General features: G+C 39.2%; 1 protein-coding gene across 2 annotated transcripts in view; it reads right to left on the reverse strand.

Annotated features, from left to right (window-relative positions):
* INTU (inturned planar cell polarity protein) overlaps nt 1–12,612 on the reverse strand; it is a gene marked incomplete at both ends in the record, with an annotated part of 78,486 nt that overhangs the window by 51,162 nt on the left and 14,712 nt on the right. For both annotated transcript variants that reach the window (XM_082838105.1, XM_082838104.1), the window contains one exon: nt 4,259–4,797. In XM_082838105.1, coding sequence (XP_082694231.1) covers nt 4,259–4,797 — 539 coding nt within the window. The remainder of the gene's footprint in view (nt 1–4,258; nt 4,798–12,612) is intronic.

Consider the following 12,612-nt stretch of genomic DNA (forward strand, 5'->3'; position numbering starts at 1 on the left):
TAGTTACACAGGGACAAACATATGTCAAAATTTACTGAGTATACATTTAAGATTTGTGCATATTATGGGTCATACCTCAATTAAAATGATTTTTTTTAAAGTAAATCCAAAAATACTTCCAAAATTTTTTAAAATTTAAAAGAGAAACTTAGCACAAGTATTATACAGATCTCTTTAGTGATCACAGGTGAGAACATTAGAAGTTGACACAAAAAGAGCTTGAAATAAAAACTTTGTTTATTCTTCATCAGAAAAGGTTTCCAGGGGTATGTGTGTCTAGAATATTAATGTGGGGACTTCCCTGGTGGTCCAGTGGGTACAACTCCATGCTCCCAATGCAGGGGGGGTCTGAAATCAATCCCTGGTTGGGGAACTAGATGTCACATGCATGCTGCAACTAAGAGTTCGCATGGCGCAACAAAGATCCCGCATGCCGCAACTAGATCCCGCATGCCGCAACTAGATCCCGCATGCCGCAACTAAGACCCAGCGCAGCCAAAATAAATAATTAATTTTAAAAAAAGAATATCAATGTGTAATTTATCTAACCCTATCCTTCCCAATCCTCAAAAAAACATCTAGTTTAAAATGACCAAAAAAAGGGTAATCTTGAAGACAAAAATAAATCACTGAGATGATACGCAGTTTCTAGGATGTAGATAAAAGGGGAACTTCTATTTGTTCTGGACTGAGTCAGAGGCTGGCTACAGGTAGTCCAGGAGCTATCAACTGTCAAACTTTAACAGAAACGCAAAAATAGAAATATAAAAAATAAACATGCAAGCCCTTGGCAGCAGGAACAGCAAAAATGGCACCAAAAAAGGTAGCAAGACCCCCAAGAATCCAGCAAAGAAGAATGAGAATAGAACAGAGTTCTGCTGTCATAAAAGGAAAGAAGAGTCACCCGTCTCACTGTGCTGGTCAAGGGACTTTAGTCAACAGTGGGTCACCCTCCAGCCAGACAACAGGGGAAGTCACCCTGAGCAAACTGCATTGACCCGGACAAAGCATTCATGATCTTCCTACCTGTGGGGTGACTGCAGTGTGAAATGTCGCTATGAAAGAAGCAAGTGAGAAATTACCACCACAGAAGCACCTTGTGCGATTAGCAAACCCACCATGACATTAAAATCATCCATTCTTGCAAATGGGTATGAACACATACCCAACTTGGAATAGGATTTCTGATCTTGATAAACAAGAGCATCTGCTCGATGAAGTATTCAAGGACGAAGTCTCTTTCCTAACAGCGATTTATATCTCTGCTCTAAGGGGCATAAGATAATATTCATTATTTATAAGCTTAACACCTGTGACTGCTCAGAGAATTTTTAAAAAATTAATGCTGAAAAAAAATCATCCATTCTTTAGTCCCAAAATTATATAATTAAAAAATATGGAACATAATCATAAAATTAAAAACTTAGAAAAGTAGAGATAACAATTACCCATAATGCCCCCATCCCAATCCAACACTATTAGCATTTTGCTGTATTGATATTAACTTCTAATTGTTTTCCCTGCATGTATTCTTTTTTTACATGGTTTATTCATTCATTCAGTAAATGTTTTTGAGGGCTTATTATGAGCCAACCATTTTGCTACGCATCAAAGATGAAATAATCATTTTATTCCGACAAATTTCCTTTCTACTTATTAGTAAATCATAATCTTTTCTATTACAAAATTGAACTCATGAGCCTCATTTTTCTAACTTTTTATTGCTATTTAATACACATGCAGGAAAGTGCATAAATTGTAGTACAATACAATGAATTATCACAAGGTGAATGCATCCATGTTACCTCACTTAGGTTAAAAGGTAGACTACTAGCATCTTGTGTATCTTTAAATTACTTTAATGATAAACAGTAGGACCACCCTGGTAGTCTTCCTCTCTCTGGTTCATTCTCTTTCCTCCCATACAGATGGTGCAAAGATCACGGCCAGAGGTAACTGCCATTCCTAGAAGGTACAGCAGACTGGAGTATCAGGGGAAAGGAAATATGGAATAGGAGGCTCATTGGTCATAACTACCACTCTGTTAGGTTTCAAGAGAAAAGGGTAAAAAGAATTTTAGAGATCTGTCTATAACTCAGTCCAAATAGGCATTCCAAGCAGAAGCCCCAGGTGAGCATAAGGAGAATGTGTAGCCGAGGTTTCCCAGCATGTGGGATCATACAGTTATGGTGGTGGGCAACAACCAGGCAGGATTTCATAAGCAGGAATTCTGGTCTCCTTTGACAGAACTAACAGAACAAACCTTAGAGATACTTTGGTCCAATTCTGTAACTTGACAAAAAAGGAAGGTGAGGACCTGAGAGAATGTAAGTATGCATTAGCTCCTGTTCCAGTTACCTATTACTGCATAAGCAATCACCCAAAAAACTCAGTAGCTTCAAACAACAACCATCCTTTGCAACTATGTGTGGAGATGGATGTTAACTAGACTTACTGCAGTGATCATTTCAGAGGATAAACAAATATAAAATCATTATGTTGTATGCCTGAAACTAATGTAATGTAATATGTCAATTATATCTCAATTAAAAAAAAAAAACAAACGAAAGAAACCACCACCACCATTTATTGTCTCTCCCGGTTCTGGGGTTGATGGGGCTCAGCTGAGGTTATCACTCAGGGTTCCTTGTGTAGCTGCAGCCAGATGGTTGGGGCAGGGGTTACCCGGACGGCTTCTTCACTCACGTCTGATGGCTGTTCCTGAGCGTGGCTGGGGCCTCAGCTGGGGCTATCAGCCAGAATGCTACGACTCAGGGCCTCTTCATGTGGCCTGGCCTTCCTCACAGAATGGGGACAGGCAGAAGGTGCATCCCCTTTTATAAGCCCACTCCTTAAGTCTGTGTGTACGGTACCAATTAAGCTGTGGTCACAGACCCACCCAGATTCAAGGCCAGGGCAGTGGGGCACAGAGACACACACACATACCACAACTCTCCATGGGAGGAGTATCAACATCACGCTGTAAGAAGAGAATGTGGAGATCTTGTTGCAACCATGTGGAATACACGCTTTGCACAGATGCCCTTCCTACAGGGTTCCTCCCTGCAAACCCTTATCGTGTCACTTATCACACTGTGGGAAACTGCCTGCTTATTTCTGACACTACGTGAGCTCCATTACAGCATGAGCTCCTTAGGAGGAGCAACTGGATCATTAGAGTAATCTTCGTGCTCCTGGCATTTAGCAGGTGCTCAAAAAATTATCTAATGAATCAATGAACAAACAAAAAATGTGGACTTAAAGAAATATTTTGAAATGTTTCTAAAGAATCTATAAAAGTTCCTTTATCAAAATCTCTCAGGCTGGGTCAACTTAAGACCATCAGCTTGGAGAACTGTTACTACCTGTAAGTTTTGTTAACAACATATACTCATCTTTAATCTATCTTTAGGTAAATAATCTATCTCTAGGTAACTAGTCTATCTCTAGGTAACTAACCTATCTCTGGGTAACTAATCTATCTGTGGGTAACTAGTCTATCTCTAGGTAGCTAGTCTATCTCTGGGTAGGGTAATCTATCTCTGGGTAACGAATCTATCTCTGGGTAATGAATCTATCTCTGGGTAACTAATCTATCTCTAGGTAACTAATCTATCTTTGCTACTAACTCAAACATATCCAACAGCTTAAAATGTATCAGCAACACAAAATGCTCATCTTAACATATATTCAGAATAACTTGTGGATTTCTTATTTTCCCCTCAAAATTGGTGGGATATTTTATGACAAGCGCCCTTAAAAGGAAATTTACGTATAACACCAATGTTGCTACATATGCCATAGGAAACAGTTTAAAACTACTCCAAGAACTCAGGGCACTTAAGTGCAAATATACAATTTTAAAGTATTTTTATTCATAAATTATATATTTTTGTATCATGTTATTGGATATAGGTCATTCAAACCTAAATTATCACTGTACAGTTAACTTTTCTTTTTCTTGTCAGCAAAGAAAACCAAGATGAAATAAAATTATATAAAAACTTGAAAATGAGTTAAGCTGTTCCCTGGCCTAACAAGGCACACATGTGTATTCAAGGCACTAAAGTGCTTGTCTTAAGAATGCTGTGCATTGCAGTACACAATCCTTCCAATTTCACTACTGTCCCAAATATCGTCAGGCAGTCCTTTATTGGTTGAGACACTGGGTATAATTCTGTTTTGATCACTTTCCTCACAAAGCATCATCAACCATTAACCCTGCAAACAAGGACTGATGCTCACGAGCAGGACTTACCAATTAATATCTGACCACTCTTCATAGCAGATCCTCCTGGCAGCAGGCCATGGACCACAAGCTTCTCTCCACTGCCCTGTTTTCCACTTCTTCTCCAGCTCCACTTGGTCTGATGGATAATCCCAATCAGTACTTCCAGAAGCTTGAGCTGCTCTTTGGCTTTGGTGACGGTTAGCTTTTTGGGGTTCACGTAAACGTTCACGTCTTTGTACCGCTGTTGGACAACAACTCCTGTTTTCTGACTGGACTGATGCTTTAGAATGGATACTGGCCCACTGGCATTGCTATTTTTTTTATTATAGCGCTTGGGTAAAAGTTTCTTACTTTTTAAAATCTTGGTAAACCGCTTGAGTTTGGGTTCATACTTTTTTCCTTCTTTGTAATCATCCTCTTCAATAATAATCTCATTTTCGCTGAACCTGACATGGTTCACAGTAGGTGTCTCAGGAAGAAGGCTTTCTTCTTCATCCTCACTCAACTCCAAATAAAATAGCTCTCCATTCTTCTGCACACTGTCCAGCCATTCAGGCTCCAGGTCACTGTGAAAAAGAGAAAAGATAATCTAAATCGCAGCCAAACATGGGAAAAACAGTTATGCCTTTCCAGTAGGCGGGTGAGGGTAGGGGTTGGGGTGCGGGGAGATGGGAAGGGTGAAAGTTCTTTGATTATTTCAGAGTCTCCTCACTGATTCTAACTTATTGTGAGCATCAACATTATTTCCTGTAGAATAGTTTTTGTAGAGCCTTGAAGAACTGGGGTTGGAGGAGATGGAATCAAAATGGCATAGTGATAGAAAAGAAAACAAATTAAAAAAGAGACGGCCCCCTTCTAGAATCTAAGGTTCTATTTTGTTTTTTAAATTTAATTCAGTCCCTGTGTGGTTACTGTTCACTTTAGACAATTTCACTGGACAATGATTTACATTAGTAGTTGATTATACAATTATATCCACAGATGTGAGACATTCAGAAATTGCACATAAAAACATCCCATTTGCAAAGAAATTATTCAGCATGGCTGACACGTTAAAACAAAAGTGAAAGCCTACCAGTATTAAAAGACTTTGTTTATATAATAAGTTTTCAAAAAAGGAACATTCACCCACCATGAACTAAAATCTTTGCTGAAAACAACTAGTTTGTAATCACAGTTAATAATAATCACTTCTGTAGCCTATAATTTCATAAAATTCCTTTTAATGAATAATTGTAGTAAGAAGAGTAAACCACACATGACATGATTCATCATGTGATATTTAACTGGGAAATAGGCCACTGAAAAAAACAAAATTATTATTATTAAAATGATTCAAAGAGCATTAAAAAACAAAAATACCCATCTTAGGGTAACAGACCTAACCACAAACTCTACCCTGTTCAATGTTACGAACAGTTTACCTTTCAAACTGCTATTCTTTAAAGCAAAACTGGTTACAGTGGAAGAACTAACATGTGGAGAGACTTTTCAGAAACATGAGCTGTAATATCCTGGCACGTTATAATTTGTGTTCTAATCATTCAATCAGTTAGAAGACATCTGTTTTCTGCAGTGTTTATTAGCAATCCTGGTTCTTTTAACTTAAAAGTCAAGTGTGTCTTTCTAAATACTGTGAAAATTCATCCAAAAAATGCACTATTCTATGAATCAGAAACTAACCACTATGCTGGTCTGTAGTTGGTAATTAACATAGAATTTTCAACTATATATGAATGGTTAAAAAAAAGGCATAACTATCCCCAGATATCAAAACTAACATTTCTTTGGCACTTGCTGGTTCCCAGTGTGTGGCATCATTTTAGGCACTTAGCACCACTTACTGTGGATTATTCACCATTATCAGTTGTTTGGACTATATCTGTCTGTACCTGCAGAAATCAGTATTTAATACCTCTGTAGTTTTACTCTGATGAGTCTAAATAACTGTGTCCCCACCATAAAAAATTTAGATAACAATGTACCGTAATTTAAAATGGCACAGGGACTTCCCTGGTGGTCCAGTGGTTAAGAATCCGTCTTGTAATGCAGGGCACGCTGGTTCGATCCCTGGTCAGGGAACTAAGACCCCACATGCCACAGGGCAACTAAGCCCGCACGCCACAACTAGAGAGACCGTGTACCACAACTACAGAGCCCACATGCTCTGGAGCCCGCATGCTACAACTAGAGAGAAGCCCACATAGTGCAAGGAAGAGCCTGCGCATTGCAACAAAAAATCCCGCCTGTCACAACTAAGACCTGACGCAGCCAAAAGATAAATTAATTAATTATTTAAAAAATAAAATAAAATGGCACAATGAAAATATCATAATTAAACACAATTACTTATGAAGATATATATTAATTAGAAAAATGAATGAAATTCACTTGCTTTATAATCTTACCCTTTTAATAAATTGTTGTTCATATGAGAGATATGTGACACCAAAGAAACATTTTTCCCTCTCTGCTAAACATGAAGATGGTTCACCTAATTCTCTAAAATTTGGAATTTATACTTTTTTTTTTTTTTTGGGTAGTGCGGTGTGGCACGCAGGATCTTAGCTCCCCACCAGGGATCAAACCCGGGCCCCCTGCAGTGGAAGTGCAGAGTCTTAACCACTGGACCACCAGGGAAGTCACTTATTCTCTAAAATATGAATGCGAAACCACTTTTTGGTTATGATTTAAAGATCCCTGCAGGTGGAGGTGCCACAGGGGGTGGCATCCAGTTGTAGAACAAATAAACAGTGCCAGGCATGGTGGACAGTACTGGAATAACAAAGATGAAAAACTCAGTTCCTTCCCTTGTCTAGTGGAGAAGAGAAACTGAGAAGGAATTCATGACAATACACATGGTAGATGCAAAAGAGAGGTCATCCAGCTTAGCCTGGGGTTGAGGATGAGGTCAAGGGAGACTTTCTGGTAGAGGAGACCCCAGGGGTGAGTTTTAAAGCAACAAGTGTCTGGGGAGGAGGGCTTGGGGAGCTGAGGGGGAAGACAAGAAGAGAATCCCAAGCAGAAGTACCAGCACAAGCAAAGGCCTTGAAGGGTCGTCCCCGTGGCCTATGTGGATAACTAAAGCTAGTCTGCGGTTGCCAGAGTGGAGGTGGTGAGGTGGGGAATGACAGGAGAAGTCTAATTTTGCAAGTTGTAATTTTGCAAGCCCTTCTGGACCCTGGCAAAGGGTTTGGGTTTTGTTGTGTAGGTAAGAGAGTATCAATGAAGAGTTTTAGGTAGAGGGGTTTACATGTTAGAAATCGCTGAATAGATCTACTTTGACAGGACAATAGAAGAAGGAATTGAGGTGGACAAGATTCAAGATAAGAGGCCAGGGGCTGCCCTGGTGGCGCAGTGGTTGAGAATTCGCCTGCCAATTCCGGGGACACGGGTTTGTGCCCTGGTCAGGGAAGGTCCCACACGTCGCGGAGCAACTAAGCCCGTGGGCCACAACTACCGAAGCCCGCGCGCCTAGAGCCCATGCTTCACAACAAGAGAAGCCACCACAATGAGAAGCCTGCGCACAACTAAGAGTAGCTCCCGCTGGCCGCAACTAGAGAAAGCCCATGCAGCAACGAAGACCCAACTCAGCCAAAAATAAATAAATTAATTAATTAAAAAAAAGATAAGAGGCCATTTAGGGGGCTGTTTCCGTAGTCCAAGCAAAGATGATAACTAAGGCAATTGTAGAGGAAATGGAAAGTAGGAAAAACATTTGAGAAATGCTTGAAAATCACCAGGACGTTGAGACTGATTAGATGCGATGACGAGGGAGACGAAAGAACTGGTGTTGACTAGATTTCTAGTTGGTGACTGTACTTTCATGTACACATAAGCACAGACTCATTTTATATAAATGGGCACGTAATTATCATACATGTCATTCTCCCTTCCTACCTTTCACTGACATGTTAAAAATCTGTGTTCTAAACAACAAGGTCCTACTGTATAGCACAGGGAACTACTGATATATTCAATATCCTGTGATAAAGCATAATGGAAAAGAATATGAAAAACAATATAGATATATATGTATAACTGAATCACTTTACTGTATACCAAAAATAAACATCGTAAATCAACTATACTTCAATAAAAAAATTTTTTTAATCTGTGTTCTTAGAATCATATAAAACATATATAGGGTTATTTGTTATTGTTTGTTTTGAAAAAGTGAGTGGAATCTATACATACACACACACACCCCTTTATCATTTATCACTAAAAAAACAATTTAAAAACCTCTAATGGCTACATTAAGGGATGTAGCACATTTGGTCACCTAATGATAAGCTTTGTGTTCACTTTTTTTTGCCCCTATGGACAACAATACAGTAACCATTCTTTTTTTTTTTTTTTTTTTTTGCGGTACGCGGGCCTCTTACTGCTGTGGCCTCTCCCGTTGCGGAGCACAGGCTCCGGACGCGCAGGCTCAGTGGCCATTGCTCACGGGCCTAGCCGCTCCGCGGCATGTGCGATCTTCGCGGACCGGGGCACGAACCCGTGTCCCCTGCATCAGCAGGCGGACTCTCAACCACTGCGCCACCAGGGAAGCCCAGTAACCATTCTTTTATGTAGGGGGATAGAGAGATAGATAGATAGATAGGTAGGTGTCTTTACCCTAAGGCTATACCAATTCACATTTCCACCAGCAATGAATGAGATCCACTTTCTTAAGCTCTATATTTAAAAAATATTTCACTTTAAGCAGAAGAAATTTTTTAAAAAAGGGAGAAGTTAAAAGAAGGGAGAAAAGAGACAGGAATAAAGACAAGGAAATGAACATAGGAAACTGTAAAAGAAGACAAAACATATAGTAAAAAGAAAATGACCTGAGAGGTCACAGACCTTGGTTCAAACACTGTTCTATTGAGATTTTCACTTTTCTAAGCTTTAGGTTTCCTTTTCCAGAAAACAGATTATAGCTACCTCACAGGGCTGTTATCAACAGCAAATAAAATAATGTGCCTGGCATGGTAAAGGCCAAATAAATGACAGTTCCCATCCTCTTGCACCACAGTCAGAACTGGAGAGAAACGTACCCCTTTATTAGACATAGCTCCTGTACTTCTGCACTTTTCCAACCCCTAGCAATAAATGAAGATGCCTCCAATGATCTCTACTAGATTCCAGGCTAAGTGCTGGTAACATATGAACCAAAACTAGATACTGCCCTTAAGGCCACAGTTCAGGATTCCCAAAAGGTTCTTTATTCCTACTACAGGTGATTACTTCCTCTTTAGAAAAACATCAAGAGCATAACTGATTAACGTATCAGAAAGTTTAACAGAGGTGGAAAGACTGTACTCTCAAACTAGTTCTAGAATGGAGGGGGTGTACTAAAAACAACAATAAAACAAAACCGCCAACTTTTCATTGTAACTATTTATTAATAATGAAATTAATATTATATATAGACACTCTTCACTCCAGGAGATAGAGCTTAATCTTTCCTCCTCTTTAGTGTAGACTGGACTCAGTGACATGCTTTCAAAGAACAGAGTATGGAAAATGAAAAACAGCAACTTCACAGTGAAGAAACCTGGCAGACATCACCTTAACCAAGTGATCAAGGTTATGAAAAACAAGGAAGGACTGAGAAACTACTGCAGACCAGAGGAGACTTAAGGAGACGTGATGACTAAATGCCATATGATACCCTGGATTGGATCCGGGAACAGAAAAAGTTCATAAGTAGGGGAATGGTGAAATCTGAATAAAGTCTAGAGTTTAGTTAACAGTACTATACTAATGTTAACTTCTTAGTTTTAAAAAATGTACCCTCTTTGTGTAAAAGGTTAACATCAGAGAAAAACTGGGTGAAGAATTTACAGGAATTCTCTGTATTATCTTTTCAACTTTTCTGTAAATCTAAATTTATTCCAAAATAAAATATTTTTTAAAGTTTTTTTTTAATTAATTAATTTATTTATTTTTGGCTGCGTTGGGTCTTCATTGCTTCTCGTGGGCTTTCTCTAGTTGCGGCGAGCAGGGGTTACTCTTCGTTGCAGTGTGCAGGCTTCTCCTTGTGGTGGCTTCTCCTGTTGTGGAGCATGGGCTCTAGGCACGTGAGCTTCAGTAGTTGTGGCACGTGGGCTCAGTAGTTGTGGTGCACAGGCTTAGTTGTTCTGCTGCATGTGGGATCTTCCCGGACCAGGGCTCAAACCCTGTCCCCTGCATTGGCAGGCAGATTCTTAACCACTGCACCACCAGGGAAGTCTAAAATATTTATCTTTAAAAAGGAATTAAATCTAGCAGTTTTAATTAAGATTTTTATAATACATGGGTTACATTAATCAATATAAATATAAATATTCTTTCATTTCTTTCTGAGAGCCTATGGTGCAAGCTGCAAAGCTGTCATTGTGCAAATGTCTTTCAATGAGACTTTTATTTTGTTCATTCTACTTTGCTCTAAACAGAAATAACTATATATTTATAGTCTGCCTGCAAAGTTTGACAGCACTTTAATTGGTTTCAAGGCCCTAAATAATGTGGTAAGTGTGACCAGAGTCCTTCTTACCAAAGAAAAACTTGCTAATTTGCAAATAAACAAGTTCACTTACATAAGCTCTAACAGTATATTAAAGAAAATGAACTTCAGATAATGCTTTTAATTTTCTCAATTACTCAGGTGTTTCAAAATTCTATGTTGATACTAAATCTTTTTTTCTTCTTCTAAGTTATTGAATCTCTCAGGTCCTTAGTTGCGTTAATGTCAGCATTTTTCACCAAATGAAGTAGTATCACAATTTCCTTGGCCACCACAAGAAAGAACATTAACAAAATAGCCAGCCCTCATGGCACATTTCCTTAAGGAAAACAGACTTTTGCTACTACTTCAAACCTGTTACAATACTTTTTTGTTTCTTTTTTTTTTCGTTTTAGTGGGGAAAGCACAATGTGCTTTACCAAAGTGGCCAACACATGTAGTTACATAGTTATATAATGCTAATAGGTACAGCAAGACAATCCTAGGTACAGAGACAAACCACACAAAATAAAAACACCACGACAAATCATCATGGATTCTATCTGGGGCTTGTTCAGTAAGTACGGGTCTGCCTAATGCTGTTCTATGTTTTCATTTCTGTGTTCTGTCTACCAGCAATATCTAATTTTCATTCCCGAAGTCTTTTGATTGTTTTCTAAAAGGAAACCATGATTTTAAGGGTTAAAATCTATGCTAGCTATTATAGCAGCTTGAGGAGGTGGGGAACCTGGTGGGAGCTGATGATGCTGCTTCTAGCCCAGCCAGTTACCACTGGAACAAATGTGGAGCATGTCAGAGAAGAAGGGATCAGCCAGTGAACTACTAACTGTGTAGTCAATGCATGAAATAAATTTTTACATCAGGAACACATCTCCACTAGAACTATGCTAATAATGACCCCATTCCCTACCCCAGCCCTTCTGCTAAACAGGGCATGTCTACACATCACTAAGTTAAGGATACGATCTAACTCTGGTAGAACTGAAATCAAAGACCAGCAAATCATTTTTTGATAGGGCTTTATTGTGCTTTTAAAAAGATGTCAGGTGGACAGAGAGCTCATCACCTAGCTGAAATGCAAGTGACAAAAGTGAGGAATGAAAACTGCTATAGGAGAAAAACTGTTATTGGAGAAATTAAGTCTAAGAGGGATCAAAGAAGGTCCTACGAGAAGGTGGCACTTAAATGAAAACTTGAATGATTGTGACAAGCAGAGATAGGAAGAAAAGGTGTTTCAAACAGAGAACAAAGTATCAATAGGTATAAGTGTAGGTATGAAAGAAAATGTTAGGAATGAGAATGGGTGAATATTTCAGTGTAGTAATATTATGAACTGAATGTTTATGTTCCCCCAGAATTTATATGTTGAAACATTGCCATCCAATGGGATGGTGTTAGGAGGTGGGGCCCTTGGGAAGTAATTAGAATTGGATGCCATCATAAGGGTGCAGCCCTCACAAACGGGATTAGTGCCCTTATGAGACACAGGGAACTTGCTTCTCCTCTCTGCTATGTGAGAATACAATGAGAACTTGCAGTCTGCAACCTGGAAGAGGGCCCTTACCAGAACCTGACCATGCTGATATCCTGATCTTGGACTTACAGCCTCCAGAACTGTGAGAAATACATTTCTATGGTTTATAAGCCACCCAGTCTAGGATTTTTTTTTTTTTTTTGGCCACACCACATGTCTCGTGGGATCTTAGTTCCCTAACCACGGATCGAACCCATGCCCCCTGCAATGGAAGTGCAGAGTCCTAACCACTGGACAGCCAGGGAATTAATTCCCTAGGATGTTTTTTAAATAGTGGCCAGAGCTAAGACAAACAGGAATACAGGTGACTTAAAGGAAGATCATCAAAGATGAGATCAGATAGGCTAGGGA

Source organism: Leucopleurus acutus, assembly GCF_964270905.1.
Source record: "Leucopleurus acutus genome assembly, chromosome: 4".
Classification (NCBI taxonomy): Eukaryota; Metazoa; Chordata; class Mammalia; order Artiodactyla; family Delphinidae; genus Leucopleurus; species Leucopleurus acutus.